Source organism: Phyllobates terribilis, unplaced genomic scaffold (assembly GCF_046119375.1).
Source record: "Phyllobates terribilis strain yellow unplaced genomic scaffold, ASM4611937v1 Scaffold_2__4_contigs__length_985480577, whole genome shotgun sequence".
NCBI classification, from domain to species: domain Eukaryota; kingdom Metazoa; phylum Chordata; class Amphibia; order Anura; family Dendrobatidae; genus Phyllobates; species Phyllobates terribilis.
Window position 1 is genome coordinate 332,005,079 of NW_027362762.1, and position 27,886 is coordinate 332,032,964.

At 44.6% G+C, this 27,886-nt stretch overlaps 1 protein-coding gene across 5 annotated transcripts in view; it reads left to right on the top strand.

Annotated features, from left to right (window-relative positions):
* Nucleotides 1–27,886, top strand: part of OCA2 (OCA2 melanosomal transmembrane protein) — a 677,082-nt gene that overhangs the window by 392,602 nt on the left and 256,594 nt on the right. For all 5 annotated transcript variants that reach the window (XM_073664530.1, XM_073664529.1, XM_073664531.1 and 2 more), the window contains 2 exons: nucleotides 4,277–4,333; nucleotides 26,547–26,671. In XM_073664530.1, coding sequence (XP_073520631.1) covers nucleotides 4,277–4,333; nucleotides 26,547–26,671 — 182 coding nt within the window. The remainder of the gene's footprint in view (nucleotides 1–4,276; nucleotides 4,334–26,546; nucleotides 26,672–27,886) is intronic.

A 27,886-nucleotide genomic window follows, 5' to 3' on the forward strand; every position in this document is an offset into this window, starting at 1 on the left:
GCTGAGGGTCGTTTCCTGCCTCCACTAGTTTCGGGGACCGGTCTCCCCCTTTGGCCTGACCCCTCCACGCAGGTGGATTCGGGCGTGCGGTGGCGACTCGCCCGTCCGCACCCCTGGGATCCCTTCGTTCCTCATTCCTGGAGCCTTCTCCTCTCCTCTTCCTTCCTTCTCCCTCTTCCAGGCCTGAGCCTCTGTTACTAGGCCCGCCTCTGGAGCAGAGCTCATGCAGAGCCCCTGCTCCCTGCCACTTCTGCTCAGACTTCTCTGCACTGAACTAAGATGGTGCCCACCTTTTATACTCCCTTCTCAATGCACCCAGGAACTGCTTCCTCCCTGCTCCTGCACTACAGGGTTCCCCTTCCTCAGTGTTCCCTCCCCCCACTCCAGCCAGGGACAGGGACTGTCGTGCCCATCTCAGGGGCATATTGGTCGCCCTGCCCCACGGCAATGTGGTGTAATGCATGCAGGTGTCGGGTCCTGATCCACACTACATCCTTACCTGAGAGTGAGATATCACACCTCTGGGTGAGGTGCAATACCTCTGTAGCAACCGAGCCCTCAGGGTGCTACAGTTCCATTTATCTTCAGCCTAGGTGACGTATTGTGATACAGGGCCGTGATTTTGCTATAAAAGGGTCCCCTAGACCCCTACACCAAGCTTTTTAAGAGAATCATATATGGCGTGCCAGGAGACTCTATGGAATGCTTTCTCGGCATCCAACGAGAGTATCTAATTACAAATTTTTAACTGCATCTAGCCCAGGAAATACTTTGTGCCTAGTAGCAGTGTCTGCTAGTCAGCGGATTATCCCGGCTGTTAAGCAAGCTACACCACCTGTAGTTTGGACACTTAATTTTTTCAAAGGAAATGCTTCGGGACCACGGGATACTCAGTGAAGAGCATCAGGAGGCACCCCAAGGCATAGGGGCTGGGACTGGCAGTAGGATGCCTTGTGGTGGACAGCCGAGCTCGATCCTTATAAAAGCTTTTTAACTGCAGCAGCTTTAGTGGACGCTACTGGAGCTGGAATTACGTGGCTGCTGGCATGAGACTTGCCCTCCAATAGATCCTTGTAAATGGATTTAAAGTGTATTCATTCAAATTAGAGAGACAATTTAAATTAAAAAGCTTAGAGCTGCCTCCACCACAGGGGGGCTCGCTCGACCCACCAGCGGACAGGCACCAGTATTGGGAGAGGGGGGCTGGCCGTCAGGGTTCACCGCGGCTCTGGCACAAACCCGGCGACGCGGAGGTGGCACGGGCAGGAGCGGACTGAACGTGTCGGCTTCTCACTTTTTGGATTTTAGAAGGGCATGACATGCCTATATCTGTGTCTCCCCCTCCTTTTACTCCTCCACCTCTTTTATTTTCGCATGACTATATGTACTTGTCACTTTTCCATGTGTTAGTTGTGTCTTCTGAGCAGTTTGTCAGCTTTTGGACACCTTTGAAGGTGTTTTCTATGTGTTTCTATGTGTTTTTGTTTGCCTGCCATTGGTTTTAACGGTGTTCGAAGGTGTTCGACGAACAGTTCGACGAACAGTTCGGCGAACACACGGGTGTTCGACGAACCGAACCGAACTCGAACACTACGGGGGTGGCTCAACACTTCTTAAGACGAAGTCTTAAAAGCTTGCCTTGTAACATCATTTATTTTATTTTTGTTAGCCATTAAAAGGTGGTATAACTACTACGGATGAGTGGACCCCTGGCATTTTGGTTTCTGGTACCTGACTCAAACTTTTGAGATTTTTATTCGGGTACCAGAACAGTACCCGAACTTCCACCAGAACCCGAATCTCGTTGAAAATAATGGAGACCCGAACTTGTAAGAAGAAAAAACAAAAAACGCACGCGCTCTGTCCCCTGATGACTGACTTACCCTGAACACTGTACCGGACTTCATAAGAAAGTCCATGTTCGGCGGTCAGACGCGACCAGTGACTATCCGGTATGAACGCAGAACATTTCTGTTCGTATTCGCCCATCTCTAATCACTACAAGATTATCTTGTTTTCCCACTAAGAGCAATATTATGTGCTGTGATAGCAGCAAGGCAGAGGGAAAGCCAAGCCATGGCTTAGGTCATATGAGCTCTCTGGCTGATGTAATCTTCTGCATTGTGTAAAATGGTGGTAGGCATATTTGGCAATTCACATGCCATGAATAACATATTATTCAAATTCATCAGGTCCAGCAAATTTACTACTATTTGGCACTAATTTGATTCACCTTAAAGCGATTCACTTATCTCGTGTGTGTGTGTGGATGTGTGTGTGTAATAAATAAATAAATAAATATATATATATATATATATATATATATTGTGAAGATTTATGTTTTGAATAGTGTTATTTACTACTTCTGTACTGCCCACAGGCTATAGACCTCTCGGAAGTTAACACTTTACTCTGTAGTGATATTCCAAAATGTCACTGCATATTAAGCTGCTTGCAGATTAAAATGCACCTTAGGGCTTTCTTCTCATGGCCCCATGATCATATGATTAGTGTGTGTATAAAGAAAGCAGAAGCTGCTTGGTCCTAAATTATCCCTGAAGCTGCATTTCTCCTGCAACTGGGGCTACTAAACCAGTCCCAGTTACAGAGACAAACAGCAATAAAAATTATGTAAAATGTTTACATGCTTGCAAAAGACCTTATGGGGGCATAATGGATAGAAAAATGAAAAAAACAAAACAAGAAGTCGCCACTAGTCCATAGCTGTTTATAGCCCATGTCCCATATATAGATAGATATCTCAAAGTGTCCAATATATAAAAATTTCTATGGAAAAGGAATACAATTTGAAATGTTCTTTGTGGTTGTAAATAAAGTAAACAAAAAGTGAAAAATATACATGTATTTTATATTTTTCTTTACATTTTCCACTGTTAGCAGCTTAAAGAAATGACAAAAAATACATAAAAATTAAGCCCTTCGTATCTTGTAGGAAAAAAAAGGGGGGACGGGCTCAAACTGTTATTTTTATTTTTTGAATGATAACATTTTTTAGTGCTGCTTAAATCGCATATATGGAAAACCTCAAAAATGTCCTTGGTCAGGAACTGGATAAAATGGCTCTGTCCTGAATTGGTTAATATGTGTAGCAGCCTGAATAGTTTAATTGCATTTTTGCATCTCCAATCAGAGAAATCCGTTTTTATTCTACATGATTAATAGTCTAATAACAAAACAACAATGTACCAGATGGAAGTGTCACGGTCAGTTGAAAGTTAGGTGTATAGTAATTGTCTTTTTATTTAATATTCCTTCTTTCATTAGTCTTGTTCTTTATGATTGAATTTTCTTAATACAATTTTAACTGCACTTTAAAATAGGACGCTAGGACAGGAAAAGGATTGTTTGCCACAGTCATTAAATATTATTGGGGTCAACCTATTTTATAGCATATTAACAAGATATGCCATGAGTGATAGCTGCTGGGACCGGCATCTATTTCTGGAATGGAGCCTTGTAGTTGGCTGTTGAGAATAACGTGGCCGGACACTAATGTCTTTCTACTTATTGCTAAGTGGACTCCTAAAATTGCCAAGCATGCTTGGGACCAGCATCTGACATTTTTGTCACATCCTGTAAATATTCATAAATGTGCTAGATGAAACAACCTGATAATTTTATAACTGCTCCACGTATAAGAAAAGGTCATATGCAGAATTTTATGCATCACTAAGACCATGCATAAATGCAAAAGTGAACAATTTTATTGAAAAATAGATAAAAACATTAAAAAAAATACAGTTTAAGTAATCCATACAAGGTTAAGGACCATAAAAAAGAAAAATGTTCAGGGCAGTTGGTACTTGTCAAGTAAAACCTTACATCCTTCTTAATATACTGTAGTTACTGATGTATGTTTAAAATACTTTTGCATCCTATAGAAGTCAGCCGGTGATCAGCTCGTTGCTGCTGCACACGCTTGAGAAACCCTGATGAGCACTGCCAATCATCTAGCCATACACTTCTCTGCAGTGAAATACAGTAAATGTACAATTAGATGTCAGCTATGTAAATGTAATTCAGTATATGGTTGACCAGGTCTGCAAGATAAAAACGGCCACTCGCTTAGTGACCTCAATCACTTACCTCATACAGGTGGGTTTAAGTAAATCACCACACTATCTGATGGGAAGTAAAGGAGATTAGTTGTCTGAATCATTGAGAAAACGAGTTTTATTTTAGCACACAAACGTGAATACTTTAGGGATGAATATCATGTCTTTGCTCATAAAGCATTCGCTCTTTCTCATTTCAGATGATATTAGTGGCAGTATTCTCAGAAACTGGATTCTTTGACTACTGTGCAGTGAAGGTAACCACAAATTTCATTTCACCATCTTTAAGTGAAATATCAATAAAATGGGTGCTGAGAATGTCGCCTAATACTGACGTGACTGTAGGTATCAAATGTTTCAGTAACTCTATAACATAGTGTCATTATATTAGGGACCATAACTAAAGAGGGTACTAAGCTTACAGTATATTGCGTGAAGGGACCAGACAACATCTCCGCTGAATAGTGATAGAACAGCACAATGGTAATAATAGGACTCAGTCTTATATTTATTAAAAGTGTTGGCAGGTCTTTGACATTAATGGCCTATCATTGGTCGTCAATATCAGATTGCAGGGGGAGTTCAACAACTGACACCCCCAATCGATCACCTGTTAGCAGGTCCAGTATGTACACCTTATACAGAGTGACAACACATTTCCAGTGGCTGTTCGCCCAGCTCAGCATTTCAATTCAATAGTAGCTCAGTTACAGCTTCTGAAAATGGGTCATTTGGGGTTTTTGAATAATATTCTACATTCTGCAGAATGCCATGAAAAACAGACATTCCATTTCATCATCATCATCATAATCATTATTATTAACATTTTAAGATGCACATTTTGTTCTGATCACTATATATGGAGCCATTATCTGCAACGTGTGGGGATTAGTCAAAAGTCAATCTATAATAATCCTAGGACCAGATTTTCTGGCGTAAAAATGGTTCTGAGGCCACGTTCATGCTTTCAAAATTTGTTCAGTATTTTACATCAGTATTTGTAAGCGAAAATCAGCAGTGGGTGAAAAATGCAGAAGTGGAGCACGTATTTCTATTAAACTTTTTCCTCTGATCGTTCCATTCCTGGTTTTGGCTTACAAATAAAGAATGATCAGTATTTTCATTTTTTACGTGTGAACGTGGCCTATCGTTGACTTTTATGTTTGAGCTTTATTCATTATTTACTTAATTGTGTGGCCACGCCATGATGCACCAAGCATGTGTACTTGGTTTGAACAGTCATTCTGTACTGACAGTCCCTTTAAGTGTTCAATACAGTTAAATCAGACTTCACATATGCACTTATTTTCAGGGCATTAGAGACTTTGCAGTACTTGCAATTTGCGGCAAATCTATTCACTGGCAATCAAATTTTTTTTTTTTTTAAATTTTGACAAAGCTGGCAAATTTGAATTTAAAAACATTAGGTCATCTCTCTAAAATTTCGAATCACTCAGCAAATTTTGTACTCTTAATTTTTTTAACTTTATTATTAGTCTCTTTAACGAACTTAAATCTGTGATAGTTTGATCACTGGTCCTGTGTACAGCAATACTCATGCATTGCAGTATATAGAGAAAATTATGTTCTTCTATGAAGCTGGACTTCAACACACACACACACACACACACGCACACACACACACACACGATAAGAATGACAGGCTTTGCCTCTTTTGCTGCTGACACAACTTGGATCTATCTGCAGCACATACATGCTGAAAGCTCAAGTCTCTCCCCAAACAGTAGTATCTTACTACTTAATAGCAATGAGAGCTGCCTCTCAGAGCTAGTAAGTTAGTGAGTAGAGATGAGCGGTGTTCGACTAGAACTGTTCGCCAATCTCAAATTCGAGCTGTTTTGGGCGGTGTTCGAGTTGATCGACGAACCCGAACAATTTGCAAAAAATTCGGCTGTTCGAGGTTATGTTCGATAACTGTTCGTGCACCAAAAGCGTGTCCTGCATGTCTGGCGCTATTTAGAGCACCAATCATGCAGGGATTGTCTGCCACTCACTGTAATGCCACAGCCATGGTGGTTGTGGCATTACAGTGATTGCCCAAATCGATGGGATCGGTGCTCACAGTGAAACATGAAAAGCCGGCAATTCCGCAGCGGCATCCACCGGTACCCGACAAATTAGAACAGAAAGAATAGAGAATCACACATAGATTAGATAGATAGAAACATGTCAGTCACATATATATGAAGTACAGTGACAGAGTTGCTTACTGTACTGGTCATTTAGTGTTAAAATAAAGGATTTATTAAAAAAAAAATTGGCGTAGGGTTCCCCATAATTTTAGTCTCTAGCGGAGGTTAAGCAGACGGCTGGGGCAGATGTTTGAAGCCTGGGAAGGGGGTAATACCCACGGAGCTTCCCAGGCTACTAATATCAGCCCCCAGCTGAATACCTAGCCTTTACTAGCTATTAAAATGGGGGACCCCCCAAAAAAATGACGTGGGGTCCCCCTATTTTAATAGCTAGCAAAGGCTAGGCAGACAGCTGGGGGCTGATATTAATAGCCCAGGAAGGGTGCCATGAATATTGGCCCCCTCCCAGGCTAGAAACACCAGCCGTCAGCCACCCCAGAAATGGCGCATCCATACGTATAGTGGGCAGGCAGCCTTATATATTGGTTTTCTTTTACTTCAGCTAAACATGCATTTTCAAAGGGAAGAGTAAAATGTTTCTGTTTGACAGGTTTAGCTTCACTTCTACAGCAAAGCACATAGTGGGTTTACAGATAAGAGGGAAATATAGATAAGTATTAAGTAAATAAAAGCATGAATGTTGCAGCTTTCATTAGCAGTCTTGATGGTTGGTATTTCCAGATCTTAAGGCCCGTATAAACATTAGAATGTCGACCAAACCTGTCGATATCGGCAGTCTTGGCCGATGGTCTAATGAGTATGGGGGCCTCTCGACTCCCCCCTCAACCATCCTCACTGCCTTAACAGGTGATATCAGGCGAGATAAGGATCTGGCATATTTGATTTTGAACTTAATTTGTTTTTTTTTTGTTCCCTGCAAGATAACCTGCCAGATGTGTTTTGGCAGCAGCTTTCTGATAGAGAACACAAAAACACTCATTCTGCTTAGGACTCCAATTTATGTTTAATATTTAATTTGGGGGAGAGAGTTGATGGCAGAGCAATCAGCCAAACCATCACTCAACTGACAGCTGTCTATTGTATATAGGATCCCTTATATTTCAATGCATGGAATGTTATGTCATATACTATATTCTATGGCATATCCTATCTATATTATTCTGAGGTAAAAAATCTCTTAAGAGTGGTATTGTGCAGAATTAGCTTAGAAATTAGCCACTGCAGTTTCTAAAGTCATGTTTCACTATATAGAAAAACTTAAAGGGGTATTCCCATCTCCAAGATCCTATCCCAAAATGTAGGTGTAATACTAGCAAATACCTCATCTATGTGCACCGCCAAGTTACGACGGGGATGCCAAACAGTTCTGCGGATTTATTAACCAGTGCATGCTGCACTATGAACTGCTTTCCCACTAGCTTCCCTCTGATAGAGCGAAAGTGGCATTCCTAATGTCCCACCAGGAGGAGAGCCACTGGCATGGCTCAACCCTTAAGGGAGAGAGAGGTCTTCGATGAGCCGGGAAGTGTCACTTCAGCTGCATCATCCATCCTCAGACAGCGTCAGGAAGGTCTGACTGTGAGCCAATATGCCGTCCAGTTCAGCACCCTGTCTTTGGAACTCAGCTGGAACAATGAGTCACTGGTAGCCACCTTCTGGGAGGGTTTGTTGGGAAGAATTAAAAGCTAACTGTCTGCCATAGACATTCCCGCTACCCTAAATAACCTAATTTTCCTGGCTACCCGGATCAAGCTCAGGTCCCAGAAATGTACCAGAGAGGCAACTCATGAGAAAAGCTTGTTGCATCTGGCTCTGTTCTTCCAGAGACAGTTCATTCCTCAGCTTTCTGCTTCTCCATAACCCGAATAGATCAACCTCTTTAAGATGGCTGAGTAACGACAGGAGCACCACCCCAAGCCAAGGGGTTGTGCTACTACTGTGGTAACACAGATCATCTTATCTGCTCATGTCCTGAGAAGTCGGGTAAACTCCAAAGCCTAGGGTCTGTAGGAGAGGCTACCCTGGGTGAGAGTAATGCCTCTCCATTCTTGACTCTGACTATATCTGTATCATGTGGAGGTTCACGTTTTGTTGAGTCGGCCTATCTTGATTCCAGTTTGGCTGGAAACTTCATGCAGCAAGCAGCCGTGGATCGGTATCAGATTCCCATCCAATGACTTCAAAATCCTTTAGTGGCATCTATTGATGGAAGGGCTCTATCCAGTCTAATTCATGTAGTTACTGAACAAGTGGAACTCCAGATAGGAATACTGCTTACGGAGAAGATTGTCTTTTATTTGCTGCCTGGCCTGTTACATCCACTTCTCCTGGGTCACATCCGCCTTTCCTAGACTGGAGTGTGGGTACAGGCTTATCACGAGAAGTGTCATGTCCCTGTACGTCCAGTTCAGCTGCTAGTGACACCATCTACTCTGCCGGTTTTCTGCCACCTACTTTCTGGTCTTACGCTGATGCCTTCAATAAGTAGAGGCAGAGATGTTACCTCCACATAGACCATGCGATTTCCCTATCGAGCTGTTCCCTGGATCCTCACCTCCTCAAGGCCGTATCTATCCTCTATCACAGGTTGCGACCCTAGCCATGTTCAAGTATATAAGGAGGAATCTGGCAAGGGGATTCATCCAGAACTCTTCCTCACTGGCAGGAGCTGGCTTCTTCTTTAAGATTAATGAATGTCTCAAGTGGGGTACCACAGGGCTCTGCCTGGGACCTGTATTGTTCAACATCTTTATCAATGATTTAGATGAAGGAATTGAGGGTAAACTGATTAAATTTGCTGATGACACAAAGCTAGGAGGGATAGCTAACGCTAGAGAAGAGAGAGGATTCAAAAAGACCTAAATATACTGGAGCAGTGGGCAGTAACTAACAGAATGGTTTTTAACAGGGAAAAATGCAAAGTACTACATCTGGGCAATAAAAATGAAAAAAGCATATACAAAATGGGAGGAATAGAGCTAAGCAACAGTACATGTGAAAAAGACTTGGGTATACTAATAGATCATAGACTGAACATGAGTCAACAGTGTGATGCAGCAGCAAAAAAGGCAAATACAATTCTGGGATGTATTAACAAAAGCATACAGTCTAGATCACGTGAAGTCATTATCGGACTTTACTCCTCTTTGGTCAGACCTCATCTGGAATACTGCGTCCAGTTTTGGGCACCACATTTTAAAAAAGACATCGACAAACTGGAGCAAGTTCAGAGAAGAGCGACCAGAATGGTGACCGGTCTGCAAACCATGTCCTTTGAGGAACGGTTACAGGATTTGGGAATGTTTAGCTTGCAAAAAAGACGACTGAGAGGAGACTTAATAGCTGTCTACGAATATCTCAAGGGCTGTCACATTGAAGAAGGAACATCTTTATTCTCATTTGCACAAGGAAAGACTAGAAGCAATGGTATGAAACTGAATGGGAGGAGACACAGATTAGATATTAGAAAAAACTTTTTGACAGTTAGGGTGATCAATGAGTGGAACAGTCTGCCACGAGAGGTGGTGAGTTCCCCTTCAATGGACATCTTCAAACAGAGGCTGGACAGACATCTGTTTGAGATGATTTAGTGAATCCTGCTTTGAGCAGGGGGTTGGACCAGATGACCCAGGAGGTCCCCTCCAACTCTACCATTCTATGATTCTAAGAAGGATGGAACTCTTCGGCCATGTATAGATTATATAGGCCTCAATCAGATCATGATCCAGAACAAATATCCATTGAAACTAATCCCGGAATTGTTTAATCATTTTAGAGTTGGTTTGATCTTCTCCAAGCTGGATCTGAGAGAAGCCAACAACCTAATCCACATTAGCCAAGCAGATGAGTGGAAGACCCCTTTTTACACCCGAGATGGACACTATGAATACCGTGGTATGCCATTTGGGCTCAGTAATGCCCTAGCTGTCTTCCAGTAATACGTGAATGACCTCTTTCGAGATCTTTTGTACTCTTGCGTGATGGTTTATTTGAATGATATCCTGGTTTTCTCTCCAGATCTGCCTTCTCATAGGAGATACATTCAAGGTAATTAAGTGATTGGTAGGATTTGCGAACTACTATCACCAGATTATTCTTCATTTCTCGTCTCGGATGACCCACATCTGAGCGATGTTCCATAAGGGCGCCAATCCAAAGTTTTGGATTCCGGAGGCTGAGAATGCGTTTCTTTCTCTGAAACAGGCCCTCTCCTCTGCTTCTGTACTACATAGACCCAATATCAACAAACTATTCTTCGTGGAAGTCAATGCTTCATCCTCTGGGGCAGTCTTCCTCTACCCGAATGGTCACCTGCGGTTTCTTCTCAAAGGCCTTCTCTGCTCCTGAATGCAACTACTTGATTGGTGACCGAGAGTTATTAGTGATTTACAATGGCTCTAGAAGAGGGACGTTGCCTTCTTGAAGGGGCAGTCCATCCGGTCATCATATACACTGATGATAAGAACCTCGATTACTTGCAGTCCACACACAGGCTGAAACCTCACCAGGCTAGATGGTCACTGTTCTTTGCCTGTTTTGACTTTGTCTTGCATTTTCAGCAGGCTGACAAGAACGTCAAGGCAGATGCACTTCTTTCTTACCCACCGACCAAGAAGTAGAACTCCAAATTATCATTGAGCCTTCCAAGATGGTTACTGTGGCCCTGGTGAACGTGTCTCAATTTAGTATTAGAATCGGATAGGAGGCAAGTTTTGCTGTGGGGGCACTCTTATCTCACGTCATTGTTGGTGGCCTACCATGTGAAATGATATGGAATTTGTTTCAGCCTATCCTTCCTATGCTCGTAACAAGACCACAAGGCAGATCCTGTCTGGGCTACTTCTACCACTTCCTGTGCCTTCAGCTCACTGGAAGCACATCACCATGGACTTTATTGCAGACCTCCCTGTGTTCTCTGGATACTCTGTTATCTGGGTAGTAGTGGACCGCTTCTTGAAGATGGCTCACTTGACTCCATTACCTGGTCTTCCATCTGCTCCAGAGCTTGCTGAGAAGTTTATTCAAAACATCTTTTGCCTTCATGGGTTTCTGCTTCACATCATATCCGACAAGGGAGTCTAATTCACTTCCTGATTCTGGAGAGCTATGTGCAAGCTTTCAAACTTGGTCCTGGACTTCTCCTGCACATTACCCCAACGGCCAGGTGGAGAGAGTCAACCAGGTTCTTTCTAATTTCCTGCAGCATTTCAGACATGGGCACAATGGCGACTGGGCAGAGTTCTCCTATAATAATCAATAAGTGAGTCTTCTTCATAGTCTTGGTCAGCAGCCTGGTATCCCTCTTCTTGTGTCAGTTGCTTCTGGCGTTCCTGCAGCCGATGCACTCACTAAAGACTTCTCTAAGATCTGGGGGACACCAAAGTCACTCTTGGGAAATCATCTGAATGGATGAAGAGGCATGTGGACAAAAGACTCTTGGACCCACCATGCTTTTGGCCTGATGATAAGGTGTGGCTCTCTTCAAAGTACATCCATCTGGAGATCCAATCCTACAAGATGGGTCTTTGCTTTATCGGTCCCTTCAAGGTCATCAAGCAAATTAATGTCACATCCTAAAAATTAAAGCTGGCAGCTTCATTGTGCGTGAATAATTCCTTCCATGTATCTCTCCTCAAACCAGGCATCTTGAGTTTCTTCAAGGATCCTGGTACCACGCCTGCTTCAGTCTGCTGTGAGGATGTTTTTGAGGTGAGAAGCCACTTTGTCATGAAGAGGGTTAGAGGTAAAACCTTTTTCCTAGTGGATTGGAAAGGATTTGGGCTCGAAGAGAGATTGTGGGACCTAAAGAGAATATTCATGCCCTACTTCTCCTGCAGAGATTCCTTGCAGGCTTGAAGAAGAGGGGAGTGGAAGTGGGGTACTGTAATGCCAGCAGCATAGTTACTTTCATGCTTTCTCTCCATACTTTGACTGGGACAGCCGTATCTCCTTCTCCTGCCATGGCTCCCTGCTCCCAGGGCCTGTGCAAGTCTCCTGGCAGCACGCTTAGGGCACGTGCACTCCCTGCTTCTTAAAGAGGCAGCGCGCACACTCCTGGATTTGAGTATTTAAGGCATCCTCCCCTATAGGGAGGTACCTGAGCAACTTTAGTGTTTAGTAAGTCTGCAAGCTGCTAAGTCAGTTGTCAGGTCCCTGACCCAACACCTGTCCTGTTACTCAGAACCTGAACCAGTTCTGCCCCCTGAACATGCCTAGTCTGAACTAGCACAGTGTCCATCCTGTCTAGGACTCAGACTCCGCGTCTGCGATCTTGACCCTTGGGGTTAGCTGCCACAGTACCGGGGACTACCCTGGAGTAGTACCTGGTGGCTACCTGCAGCTCAAGCCTAACTCCACCATCAGAAGCTCTAGTAAAAACCAGGTAGCTCCTTAGCCACGCTCCTTCAGGGTAAACCTGGCCCGTGGTACTGTGGGTCCACGATCCACCAGCATGACAATAGTCATGATCCCAAAAGTGTCCTGTGGATGATTATACACTGCTCAAAAAAATAAAGGGAACATTTAAACAACAGAATATAACTCCAAGTAAATCAAACTTCTGTGAAATAAAACTGTCCACTTAGGAAGCAACACTGATTGACAATCAATTTCACATGCTGTTGTGCAAATGGAATAGACAATAGATGGAAATTATTGGCAATTATCAAGACACCCTCAATAAAGGAGTGGTTCTGCAGGTGGGGACCACAGACCACATCTCAGTACCAATGCTTTCTGGCTGATGTTTTGGTCACTTTTGAATGTTGGTTGTTCTTTCCCACTCGTGGTAGCATGAGATGGACTCTACAACCCACAGAAGTTGCTCAGGTAGTGCAGCTCATCCAGGATGGCACATCAATGCGAGCTGTAGCAAGAAGGTTTGCTGTGTCTGTCAGCGTAGTGTCCAGAGGCTGAAGGCGCTACCAGGAGATAGGCCAGTACACCAGGAGACGTGGAGGGGGCCATAGGAGGGCAACAACCCAGCAGCCGGACCACTACCTCCACCTTTGAGCAAGGAGGAACAGGAGGAGCACTGCCAGAGCCCTGTAAATGATCTCCAGCAGGCCACAAATGTGCATGTCTGCACAAACGTTTAGAAGCCGACTCCATGAGGGTGGTATGAGGGCGCAACGTCCACAGATGGGGGGTTGTGCTCACAGCTCAATACCGTGCAGGATGCTTGCATTTGCCACAGAACACCAGGATTGGCAAAGTCACCACTGGCACCCTGTGCTCTTCACAGATGAAAGCAGGTTCACACTGAACACATGTGACAGACGTGACAGAGTCTAGCGACGCCATGTAGAGCAATCTGCTGCCTGCAACATCCTTCAGCATGACCGGTTTGGCAATGGGTCAGTAATGGTGTGGGGTGGCATTTCTTTGGAGGGCCGCAAAGCCCTCCATGTGCTCGCCAGAGGTAGCCTGACTGCCATTAGGTACCGAGATGAGATCCTCAGACCCCTTGTGAGATCATATGCTGGTGCAGTTGGCCCTGGGTTCCTCCTAATGCAGGACAATGCCAGATATAATGTGGCTGGAGTGTGTCAGCAGTTCCTGCAAGATGAAGGCATTGAAGCTATGGACTGGCCCGCCCATTCCCCATATCTAAATCCGATTGAGCACATCTGGGACATCATGTCTCGCTCCATCCACCAACGTCATATTGCACCACAGACTGTCCAGGAGTTGGCGGATGTTTTAGTCCTGGTCTGGGAGGAGATCCCACAAGAGACCATCTGCAACCTCATCAGGTTACCCTGAAGAAGGTAACGCCAAAACGCGCGTCGGGGTGGACGCGCGGTCCACATGTGAGCATTCCTGCCGCCAGCCCTCTGTCCAGGTAGACTCTACTTTTATATTATATGGTCACTGACATGGGTGTCTTACTTATAGTTGGGCAGCACTAGCTGACCACCAATGATATACTACTTGGACATATACGGTAGAGATCTGTTGATCAGGAGCATTAGTGTCTATACTATATTTTGGTGGGCGTCTCACATGTGGACTTCTGTGTCCATTGAGCATGATGGTATTTTAAGGTATATTTTTGTTATGTACGTTGTGCACTGTTTCTGCCATATTATGTGATGTATTCTTTTTATATCATATATTTAATAAAAGCTATATTTTATGATCAACTACCTGCTGTGTAGCTTTGATCGCATTTTTTCCTTCGCTGTATATGTATGATTAGCGATTTGCCTACAATAAATGTCATTAGGTGCTAGCCATGGAGCTTTAACTATTAGTTAATATGCACCTGCTGAGTAGTGTTGAGCCACCCCCGTAGTGTTCGAGTTCGGTTCGGTTCGTCGAACACCCGTGTGTTCGCCGAACTGTTCGTCGAACACCTTCGAACACCGTTAAAACCAATGGCAGGCAAACAAAAACACATAGAAACACATAGAAAACACCTTCAAAGGTGTCCAAAAGCTGACAAACTGCTCAGAAGACACAACTAACACATGGAAAAGTGACAAGTACATATAGTCATGCGAAAAGAAAAGAGGTGGAGGAGTAAAAGGAGGGGGAGACACAGATATAGGCATGTCATGCCCTTCTAAAATCCAAAAAGTGAGAAGCCGAGACGGCCAGTCCGCTCCTGCCCGTGCCACCTCCGTGTCGCCGGGTTTGTGCCAGAGCCGCGGTGAACCCTGACGGCCAGCCCCCCTCTCCCAATACTGGTGCCTGTCCGCTGGTGGGTCGAGAGAGCCCCCCTGTGGTGGAGGCAGCTCTAAGCTTTTTAATTTAAATTGTCCCTCTAATTTGAATGAATACACTTTAAATCCATTTACAAGGATCTATTGGAGGGCAAGTCTCATGCCAGCAGCCGCGTAATTCCAGCTCCAGTAGCGTCCACTAAAGCTGCTGCAGTTAAAAAGCTTTTATAAGGATCGAGCTCGGCTGTCCACCGCAAGGCATCCTAGTGCCAGTCCCAGCCCCTATGCCTTGGGGTGCCTCCTGATGCTCTTCACTAAGTATCCCGTGGTCCCGAAGCATTTCCTTTGAAAAAATTAAGTGTCCAAACTACAGGTGGTGTAGCTTGCTTAACAGCCGGGATAATCCGCTGACTAGCAGACACTGCTACTAGGCACAAAGTATTTCCTGGGCTAGATGCAGTTAAAAATTTGTAAGTAGATACTCTCGTTGGATGCTGAGAAAGCATTCCATAGAGTCTCCTGGCACGCCATATATGATTCTCTTAAAAAGCTTGGGGTAGGGGTCTAGGGGACCCTTTTATAGCCAAAATCACGGCCCTGTATCACAATACGTCACCTAGGCTGAAGATAAATGGAACTGTAGCACCGAGGGCTCGGTTGCTACAGACGTATTGCACCTCACCCAGAGGTGTGATATCTCACTCTCAGATAAGGATGGAGTGTGGATCAGGACCCGACACCTGCATGCATTACACCACATTGCCGTGGGGCAGGGCGACCAATATGCCCCTGAGATGGGCACGACAGTCCCTGTCCCTGGCTGGTGTGGGGGGAGGGAACACTGAGGAAGGGGAACCCTGCAGTGCAGGAGCAGGGAGGAAGCAGTTCCTGGGTGCATTGAGAAGGGAGTATAAAAGGTGGGCACCATCTTAGTTCAGTGCAGAGAAGTCTGAGCAGAAGTGGCAGGGAGCAGGGGCTCTGCATGAGCTCTGCTCCGGAGGCGGGCCTAGTAACAGAGGCCCGGGCCTGGAAGAGGGAGAAGGAAGGAAGAGGAGTGGAGAAGGCTCCAGGAACGAGGAATGAAGGGATCCCAGGGGTGCGGACGGGCGAGTCGCCACCGCACGCCCGAATCCACCTGCGTGGAGGGGTCAGGCCAAAGGGGGAGACCGGTCCCCGAACTAGTGGAGGCAGGAAACGACCCTCAGCTAGAAACCGGAGGCTCTGACATTTTATGTGGCGCAGCCCCTTGCTCCACCCGCTAGGAAGGCACCACATAGGGTCAGGGAAACTGGCGCCAAGTTTACCAAGAGGAGGCCCGAGGCAGCCGGACAGAAGGGTTGGTAAGAAAGGCCAGACAAAGGACACACAAAGGGGGTCCTGTGAAGTGCTCCAAAGTTATCTGGGAGTTGTCTGAGCCCCTCACCTGGTGAGCACAGTACGACGTGGGCAGCCGTTACCTGCAGACGTGGTCTGGATAATAAGAACTGTGAGTAAAGGCCCTGAACTGCATCACTGACTCCGTGTCGTTACTGCTGCTGCCCTGCACCATCACCCCCATCCTCCGCATACACTGCCCTGAGGCTATACTCCTCCCGTGGGGAGTTATGCTACGCTCTGCTGCACCCACAACACCAGCCTTAGCGGTCTGCCCTGTAGCGGCGGTTCACTCTGACCGCAATCCACGGGTGGCGTAGTCGGACATTTAAACATCAAAACCACATAAATAGTTCCGCCACTGGTTTGACCGCCCTGAGCCACGGAACCGGATCGCCGCCACGAAGACTACAACCACCAGCATCCACCAAAAAGGGTCCGGCTCCGGGTGTCCCAAGGCCCAGGGGGTGCGTCAGAACATTTTCATCACCTTTCACAATCACCAATGGGACAAGGCAGGGATGTCCTCTGTCCCCTCTCTTATACATCCTAGTGATGGAGCACCTGCTCTCATCAATTCGCCATAACCCCAATATTAGGTGGATTGAGGTGGGAGGCACCGAGTACAAGTGCTCTCTATTTGCTGATGATGTCCTAGTATATATCACTCAATCACATATATCCATCCCTGCTGTTATGGCTGAAATAGATCACTTTGTTACATGGTAAAATTTTAAAATCAATGCAGCGAAGTCTGAGGCCCTTGATGTCTCCCTCCCTAAATCCATATAGGATTCCATCCAGTCCAACTTTCCCTTTGCCTGGCCCTCACAGGGTATCAAATACTTAGGAATTCCTATTCATAGAGACCTCTCCCATCTATGTTATCTTAATTTTGGGCCCTTTATTGAACAATTCCATACAGACCACGGTTGGCAAGTTAGAACTGTAAGATTCACTACGTGAACCACTGGTGTTTTGTGGAAAAGCACATGTACACCGCGTTCCAAATTATTATGCAAAAAGTGTTTAGGAGTGATAAGGGAAGAATTTTTGTTTGTCACTTAAACTCATTGATGGTGATGTGTGTCAGGGCTCTTTATATCACTGTAAGCAATTGCAGACACCTGTGCTAATTAGTTTGGCAGGTGTGTCCAATGAAAGGCAAGACTATTTAAGAAGGCTCTCTCACATTATTAAGCAGCCTACATTTTCTGCCAAAATGGGAAAGAAAAAGGATGTGTCGGCTGCTGAGAAGCAACAAATTGTGGAGTGTTTAGGTCAAGGCATGACCTAAAAATGCCTTGAACTAAACACTCCACAACCTTGACCTAAACGATGATCAGGATGAAGTGTCTTGGCAATCAAGAAGTATGTAGCTGATTCACAGTACACACGTGTGCGTGCTGATAAGGGCAAATTGAGGACTCTTTCCTACAGGCAATTACGTCAGGTTGAAACAGCAGCGGCAAAAAAGCCTTGTCATAGCAGCAGACAAGTTTTTGAAGCTGCTTGTGCCTCCAACGTCCCCCGAACAACAAGATGCAGGGTCCTTCAGAGGTTTGCAGCTGTGCATACGCCATCCTGTCGACCTCCTCTATCCACTTCACACAAGCAGAAACGGCTCCAGTGGGCCAAACATTACATGAAGACTGATTTCAAAACAGTTTTGTTCACGGATGAGTGCCGTGCAGCGCTCGATGGTCCAGATGGATTGAGTGGAGGATGGCTGGTTGATGGACACCCCACGCAAACATGGCTACAGCGCCAACAAGGAGGAGGTGGAGTAATGTTTTGGGCTGGAATCATGGGGAGAGAGATTGTCGGCCCCTTTAGGATCCCTGAAGGCGCTAAAGATGAACTCCATAATGTATGTGGATTTTCTCAAACAGCACTTCCTGCCATGGTTCAAGAAGAAGAACCGTGTATTTCACAGCAAGATCATTTTTCTGCATGATAATGCACCATCTCATGCTGCACATAAAACATCTGCATCTCTGGCTGATATGGGCATAAAAGGGGACAAACTTATGGTGTGACCCCCATGCTCCCCTGACCTCTACCCCATTCAGAACCTTTGGAGCATCATTAAAAGGAGTGTCTATGATGGCGGGAGGCAGTTCACATCTAAGCAACAGCTCTGGGAGGGTATTCTGTCCTCATGCAAAACAATTGAAGCAGAAACCATCCAAAACCTGACAAATTCAATGGACGAGAGAGTTCAGAAGCTCCTTTCGAACAAGGGGTCCTATGTGAAAATGTAACATCACCTAGAATAAAGTTTTGAGTTGAAAACTGTTTGATTTCAGTTTCTAACAACCTGCTAATGCTTATAATTTCAAAAATGACCATTTTTTTGGTCTTAATTAAAATGAAAAGGTTGATCGAAAAGTTTGGGGGATCTAAGAGTGTGGCAACCCAGTAGTCATGATTACTTCGAATTCTGACAATATGAGGGTCATGCTGCAGGTAGTGCAGCAAGAAGGCACTTATGTGTCTTGCGCATCTCGGAGCCCCAAAATTATTTTCCGGGCTAGATGCAGCTAAAAATTATTTTTAATTTTAAATCTGGTGAAGCTTATTATAGATGGCCTAATAGGATCAGTGCTGCACACTGCTACAAAGCCCAAATTATTTTCCAGTCAAGATACAGATAAACATGATTAGTAATTTGAAAGCTTAAAACGGTTGGTAGGGTGATTTTAACCAATCATCAAGCTTTTACTCTCCCCAGGATGACACAGGGGTAGAAAAGTCGTTTCGGATCCATGATTTGTTCATCTTTATGAACGTGAGTCTGTCTACATTATCAGTGGAGAGCCGCGTGCGCTTATCTGTCAGCACACCACCAGCAGCGCTGAACACACGTTCAGACAGAACGCTGGCTGCGGGGCATGACAAGATCTCCAAGGCGTAAGTGGCTAGCTCCGGCCATTTATCCAGATTGGAAGCCCAAAAAGAGCAAGGGTCCAGTGACACAGTCGTGGCTTCAATGTTTACTTGGAGATACTCCTGTACCATCGTCTCTAGGCGTTGACTATGTGTCAGACTTCTTGTCTCCTGTGGCCTTGCAAAGGATGGGCTAAAAAAGTGGTGAAATGATTCCGCAAAATTGATGTTACCAGCAGATACTGTGGTTCTGTTACGGTTTGAGTGCTGAACACTTGACGGTCCCACGGTTGGCAAGTTGGAACTGTGAGATTCACTACGTGCACCACTGGTATTTTGTGGAAAAGCACATGTAAGATTCTGCAACAGTCTCTGCTGATACTCCTGCATGCGTGCATCCCTTTCTATGGCAGGAATAATTTCTGCAAATTTACTTTTGTACCGGGGATCTAACAGTGTGGCAACCCAGTAGTCAGGATTATTTCTAATTCTCACAATTCGAGGGTCATGTTGCAGGTAGTGCAGCAAGAAGGCACTCATGTGTGTTGCGCATCCAGGAGCACCAAGTCCCTGTTGTGTTGGTGGCGAGGTAACAATCATGCTTCCTTCCTCTGTCCTCTCCCCCCAACCTCGCACAACAGAAATGTGATCAAGGTCTCCCTCATCTGATGAGTCTTCCATCAGTTCGTCCTCCACTTCTTCCTGGGCTCCTGCACCTTCCTCACTAGTTTGGCTGCTACCATGCGCCCTGGTAAAACCATCTCCCCCACCCTCACATGCCTGCCGCCTTGGTGCTGCCGACCGTCTGGACCTTGCAGATGTTAGCCCTTCCGCATACAACTCCTCCTCCTCTACTTCCTCCACCTCCTCTTGTGCCACCACCTGACTCCGAATTCTGTTTAACATGTGCTCCAGCATGTAAATCACCGGAATAGTCATGCTGATAATGGCATCGTCAGCACTAAACATCTTCGTCGCCATTTCAAAACTGTGCAGAAGGGTGCATAGGTTCCTGATCTGAGACCACTCCTCCAGCGTGATTTGCCCCACCTCTGAATCTCGTTGGCCCAGGCTATACGTCAGAACGTATTGCACCAGGGCTTGTCGGTGCTGCCACAGTCGCTGCAACATGTGCAGAGTTGAATTCCACCGGGTAGGCACATCGCATTTTAGCCGGTGAAGTGGCAGGCCCAACGACTTCTGTAGAGATGTAAGTCGCTGAGCTGCGGGATGCGAACGGCGGAAGTGAGCACACAGCGACCGTGCCCTCTGCAGAAGGCCATCTAGTCTGGGATAGTGGGCTAAAAATTGCTGGACAACCAGGTTCAACACGTGAGCCATACAAGGCACGTGTGTGACATTGCCCCGGCGAAGGGCCGCACCCAGGTTTGCAGCATTGTCGCACACGGCCTTCCCTGGTTTCAGGTCCAGTGGAGACAACCATTCATGAAATTGGTTCTCCAGAGCTGACCACAACTCCTCAGCTGTGTGACTCACATTTCCCAGACATTTCAATGTAAAAACCGCCTGATGACGTTGAGCCCTACTGCCAGCATAGTAAGGAGGTGTGCAGGATCCCTTCTGCGCAGTTAGAAAGCTTGTGGCATGACCAGACAGGCTTTGGGTGCAGGTGGAAGACCGAGAGGAGGTTGAGGAGGCAGAAGCAGTGGAGGAACTTTGACATAAAGAGGATTGACGCACAACTCGTGGGGACGGCAAGACTTGGACAGCAGCCCCTTGTCCTGCTGTCACCATAGTTACCCAGTGCCCAGTCAGCGACATGTAACGCCCCTGTCCATGCCTACTCGTCCAAGTGTCTGTGGTGAAATGCACCCTGTCACACACAGAGTTTCTCAAAGAAGCGGTGATGTTGTGTGCGACATGCTGGTGGAGCGCAGGCACACCTTTCTTTGAGAAGTAGTGCCGACTGGGCATCTGGTACTGGGGCACTGCGACGGACATAAGGTCTCGAAAATCCTCTGTGTCCACCAGGCGGAAAGGCAGCATTTCTGTAGCCAAGAGCTTGCAGATGGTGAAATTCAACCTCTTAGCTTTCTCATGGCTAGGAGGAAATGGTCTTTTACTTGTCCACATCTGAGGGACCGAGGGCTGGCTATTGTGCTTAGACGGGGTTGATAAGGGTGTCCCCGGCAAACTGCCGGTCTGTGAGGAAGATGCAGGCGGACATGTTAGGTTGCCTTGATCCAAAGGTGGTGCTATCGATGTCGGACAGCGCTCAACACCAGCTGGTGTTACCACCTCCAAAGAAAATGATGACCTGCCAATCACGCTGGCTGTTGCGGGTAAAGAGGTGGCAGGTCTGCGCCCCAAAACAGGTGTGACTGCTGTCCCCTTAAGTCACAGAGGATGAAGAGGCCGCGGATGCACAAGATATGGCAGACGGGGATTGGCCCGGCCGGCTAGGCCGCATTGTAGCACACTGAGCTTCCCACTGCAACTTATGCTTCATGTCCATGTGCCGGTTCATGCATGAAGTACTCAAACTATGTATTTTTTGGCCTCTACTTAGCTTTTGCTGACAAATGTTACAGATAACACGAGTTGGGTCATCTTTATCGATCTGAAAAAATGCCCAGGCTATGCAAGGCTTAGCACCCATGCGACCTGAAGAGCCACCACGACTTGTGGTGAGAGGCAGAGTTGTGTTTGAGGATGCAGTTGTTGACGTGCTTCCAGTACTACGTCTCTGTCCAGGAAGGCGCAACCTGACCTCGTCGTCACTAGCATCTTCCTCCACCTCCTCTGCTGACCTCATCTCTTGGCTGACTGTGGGTTGACAGTAAGTGGGATCTCCAACCTCATCATCATCACCCTGTGTGTTATCACACCCGTCGTCCTCAGAGCCAACCTGTTCCTGCCCTGACAAAAAACTAAAGTTGTCGCTCCAATCAGGTATTTGAGTCTTATCATCGTCTTCCTCATTGTCTCCACCAACAGGAGTTACAGTTTGGGAATGAGGGTCTACATTATGGTCAGAACCTTCTGCGTCTGGTCCTGGATCCGACTCATAAAGATTCTGGGCATCAGTGCAGATCATTTCCTCGTCTGGATTCACAGAAGCGCTGGAGTCGACCTCTGATTCCCAGGCTATAGTATGAGTAAACAGCTCTGCAGACTCAACCATCTGTTCTACCTCATACTCAGATGGGCAGCTGGAGATTTGGGAGCTGTGAGGAAGCAAGTGCGATTTGGGTGACACCTTTGAGGACTGGAGTATTTGTGATGTTGAAGTTGATGTGGAGGAGAGCCCACTTAAAGGAGCACTTGATATCCGTTGAAGCACCTGCTGTTTTTGTGCCTCATCTGGAATTTGTAGCGATTGGCGTGGCCGTAAGAAAGGGATCTTATCACATTGTCCGCTAAAAGAAGTAGACATTTTAGTTTGGCTGGAAGATGGTCTTTCTTCTGCACCTACCCCACGGACACAACCTTTTTTCCCCTTCCCAACACGCCTATTCCCCTTTCCACCAGCAGCAGGCCTTTTTCCACTCATTTTGGTGGTTAACTAATTCACAACTCTGGAGTTGTTTGCACAAAAAAACAATGGATGGTAACCGAGCAGAGCTGAGTGGCCAAACTGTGGTATTAGGCCAAAACTATTGGCTGGGCTAGATGCAGAAAAAAATTATTTTTAATTTGCAACCTGATGGAGGTCAGTATAGATGGACTAATAGAACAAGTCCCACACGCTGCTAGAAGCCCAAATATTTTTTCAGAGATAAATGAAGAAAAAAATTATTTTTAATTTGCAACCTGATGGAGGTCAGTATAGATGGACTAATAGACCAAGTCCCACACACTGCTAGAAGCCCAAATATTTTTTCAGAGCTAGATGCAGAAAAAAATTATTTTTAATTTGCAACCTGATGGAGGTCAGTATAGATGGACTAATAGACCAAGTCCCACACACCGCTAGAAGCCCAAATATTTTTTCAGAGCTAGATGCAGAAAAAAATTATTTTTAATTTGCAACCTGATGGAGGTCAGTATAGATGGACTAATAGACCAAGTCCCACACACTGCTAGAAGCCCAAATATTTTTTCAGAGCTAGATGCAGAAAAAAATTATTTTTAATTTGCAACCTGATGGAGATCAGTATAGATGGACTAATAGAACAAGTCCCACACGCTGCTAGAAGCCCAAATATTTTTTCAGAGATAAATGAAGAAAAAAATTATTTTTAATTTGCAACCTGATGGAGGTCAGTATAGATGGACTAATAGACCAAGTCCCACACACTGCTAGAAGCCCAAATATTTTTTCAGAGCTAGATGCAGAAAAAAATTATTTTTAATTTGCAACCTGATGGAGATCAGTATAGATGGACTAATAGAACAAGTCCCACACGCTGCTAGAAGCCCAAATATTTTTTCAGAGATAAATGAAGAAAAAAATTATTTTTAATTTGCAACCTGATGGAGGTCAGTATAGATGGACTAATAGACCAAGTCCCACACACTGCTAGAAGCCCAAATATTTTTTCAGAGCTAGATGCAGAAAAAAAATATTTTTAATTTGCAACCTGATGGAGGTCAGTATAGATGGACTAATAGACCAAGTCCCACACACTGCTAGAAGCCCAAATATTTTTTCAGAGCTAGATGCAGAAAAAAATTATTTTTAATTTGCAACCTGATGGAGGTCAGTATAGATGGACTAATAGACCAAGTCCCACACACCGCTAGAAGCCCAAATATTTTTTCAGAGCTAGATGCAGAAAATTTTTTTATTCAATTTGCAACCTGATGGAGGTCAGTATAGATGGACTAATAGACCAAGTCCCACACACTGCTAGAAGCCCAAATATTTTTTCAGAGCTAGATGCAGAAATTTTTTTTATTCAATTTGCAACCTGATGGAGGTCAGTATAGATGGACTAATAGACCAAGTCCCACACACTGCTAGAAGCCCAAATATTTTTTCAGAGCTAGATGCAGAAAAAAATTATTTTTAATTTGCAACCTGATGGAGGTCAGTATAGATGGACTAATAGACCAAGTCCCATACACTGCTAGAAGCCCAAATATTTTTTCAGAGCAACATGCAGAAAAAAATTATTTTTAATTTGCAACCTGATGGAGGTCAGTATAGATGGACTAATAGAACAAGTCCCACACGCTGCTAGAAGCCCAAATATTTTTTCAGAGATAAATGAAGAAAAAAATTATTTTTAATTTGCAACCTGATGGAGGTCAGTATAGATGGACTAATAGACCAAGTCCCACACACTGCTAGAAGCCCAAATATTTTTTCAGAGCTAGATGCAGAAAAAAATTATTTTTAATTTGCAACCTGATGGAGGTCAGTATAGATGGACTAATAGACCAAGTCCCACACACTGCTAGAAGCCCAAATATTTTTTCAGAGCTAGATGCAGAAAAAAATTATTTTTAATTTGCAACCTGATGGAGGTCAGTATAGATGGACTAATAGACCAAGTCCCACACACCGCTAGAAGCCCAAATATTTTTTCAGAGCTAGATGCAGAAAAAAATTATATTCAGTTTGCAACCTGATGGAGGTCAGTATAGATGGACTAATAGAATGATGCTATGCCCAAAAGATTTTACTTCACTAGGTGCAGTAAAAAAATTGGTATTCTATACACAGGTGGTATATCTTGCAACACAGATAGGCTACTCCACTGACTAACACACTCTGCAATAGGCCAAAAAGGATTAGCTTTGCTAGATTCAGCCAAATGCTGTGAAAAAAACTTGCACAGCACTGGCACAGACCTGCCTGGCAAAAACTGATAGGAACTGATGTAACCTAGTCCTGAAAAGGACTGCAATTACAATTAGTCTTTACTCCCACAATCTATCTATTTAAGAGCACAGACCTGCCTGATAAAAGTCGTAGGAAATGCTGTAACCTAGTCCTTAAAAGGACTGCAATCACAACTATTCCCTACTCCCAAGCTATCTGTATATTTGTGCGAAAATTGGCTTGAAATTAACAAGGTATAGCGCACACAGCAACAGCGGTGCCGTCTAACACGCAGCTGCAGCAGTGAGAAAATGGTGGCGACGGGGAAAATGGCTTGGTCTTATAGGGCAAGGACATGTGACATACACTGCCCATCACACATGCCCTTGCTTGTGTGAAAAAAAGCACTTCGCTCCGTGTGCGCGCTGCTGATAGGCTGACAGATTGCACCTCCCCACTGCAAATGCGGGAAAGAGAAAAAAAAATGGAGATCTTCATTGTTCCTGCAGAGATCCATCCCCTGCCCCTCCCCCCGCCCCGCTGTACACTCAAACTGCGTATTAACATTAATTTTCATCATTACTGAGAAAAAATCCAGTTATGATTTTGGTGCACGAACAGTTATCGAACATAACCTCGAACAGCCGAATTTTTCTAAAATTGTTCGTGTTCGCCGACCGGCTCGAACACCGCCCAAAACAGCTCGAATTTGAGATTGGCGAACAGTTCGAGTAGAACAACGCTCATCTCTACTGCTGAGAAACTTTGATTATATAACCTCATCAGGAGCATGCCTAGGCGTTGTAGGGAGGTCATACAGGCACGTGGAGGCCACACACAATACTGAGCCTCATTTTGACTTGTTTTATGGACATTACATCAAAGTTGGATCAGCCTGTAGTGTGTTTTTCCACTTTAATTTTGATGGTGACTCCAAATCCAGGCCTCCATTGGTTAATTTGTTTTCCATTGATGATTTTTGTGTGATTTTGTTGTCAGCACATTAAACTTTGTACAGAACAAAGTATTCAATGAGAATATTTCATTCAGATCTAGGATATGTTATTTGAGTGTTCCCTTTATTTTTTTGAGCAGTGTATATGTGTTTGAAGATTGCTTTTTTCTAGTTGAAACTGGCAACAGTATTGATGAATGCAGAAGCAATTGTCCAACACTGGTACTTAATGAAAAAAAAAAAAAAAAAGAATATACCACACCGGTAACACTTTTTTTTGCAATGCATACATATACTGACAATAAGTTGCATGGACAATCTTTCAACCTCCATCTGGTAAGCGAGTGCTTTGCCCAAAAGCTAAACGCTGACAGAAAAGATCCTGGCATATACTTTTGAATTACAGTGCACAAATACTGTGTATATTTAGCCTAATATATTAAAAAAAGTTTCGATGTCAACTGAAAGATTCTAATTTCCTATTTAAAAAAAGAAAAGTGCTTTTTCAAAAGATAATGTGCAAGGTGCTTTACAGTGAGCAAAAGGCTTTAAGGCTCTATGCAGATAAAAAAAAAAAAAAAAAATTCTGTAATTTTCAGTGACGTGCTTGTTTACTTTTTTAATGCACCTCTCAATAGACATATTTATACTGCAGCTTGGAGTCCTATGTAAATAATACCCGTGTTTTGTTTGCTTATTTGTTAAGTTGTATTTTGTTTCTTCATTATTTCTTTTCAACAGGCCTACAAGCTGTCCAGAGGAAGAGTGTGGCCAATGATAATAATTTTATGTTTTATTGCGGCCCTTCTCTCTGCATTCTTGGACAATGTCACCACAATGCTGCTTTTCACCCCAGTGACAATAAGGTATCTAGTACGTTGGCATGGTCTATGATATACATGATGTGGTTTTGCGTTTTGCCCATGGGAGATATATATATATATATTACACACACACACACACACACACACACACACACACACACACACATAATGAAGGAAATAATTATTTGATCCATTGCTGTTTTTGTAAGTTTGCCCTCTGACAAAGACGTGAACAGTCTATCATTTTAAGGGTAGGTTAATTTTAACATTGAGAGATAGAATATCCAAAAGAAAGTCACAATGTATAAATTAGATACATTTATTTGTATTTTGCAGTGAGAAATAAGTAGTTAATTCCTCTGGCAAACAACACTTGGTGGCAAAACCCTTGTTGGCAAGCACAGCAGTGAGACTTTTTTGTAGTTGATGAGGGTTGCGCACATGTCAGGAGGAATTTTGGTCCACTCCTCTTTGCAGATCATCTCTAAATCATTCATATTTTGAGGCTTTCGCTTGGCAACTCAGAGCTTCAACTCCCTCCATAAGTTTTCTATGAGATTAAGGTCTGGAGACTGGCTAGGCTCCTCCATGACCTTAATTTGCTTCTTTTTGAGCCACTCCTTTGTTCCATTGGCTGTATGTTTTGGGTCATTGTCTTGCTGGAAGACCCAGCCATGACCCATTTTTAATGTCTTGGCGGAGGGAAGGAGGTTCTCACTCAGAATTGTATGGTACATGGCTCCATCCATTCTCCTATTGATGCGGTGAAGTACTCCTGTGCCCTTAGCAGTGAAACACCCCCAAAACATAATGTTTCCACCTCCATGCTTGACAGTGGGGACTGAAATCTTTGGGTCATAGGCAGCATTTCTCTTCCTCCAAACACGGAGAGCTGAGTTAATGCCAAAGAGCTCAATTTTTGTCTCATCTGACCACAGCACCTTCTCCCAATAACTCACAGAATCATCCAGGTGTTCATTGGCAAACTTCGGACGGGCCTGCACATGTGCCTTCTTGAGCAGGGGGACGTTGTGGGCACTGCAGGATTTTAAACCTTTAAGGTGTAATGTGTTACCAATGGTTTTCTTGGTGACTGTGGTCCCAACTGCCTGGAGATCGTTAACAAGTTCCCCCGTTGTAGTTTTAGGCTGATCTCTCACCTCCCTCATGATCAAGGATACCCCACGAGGTGAGATTTTGCATGGTGCCCCAGATCGATGTCGATTGACAGTCATTTTGTATTTCTTCCATTTTCTT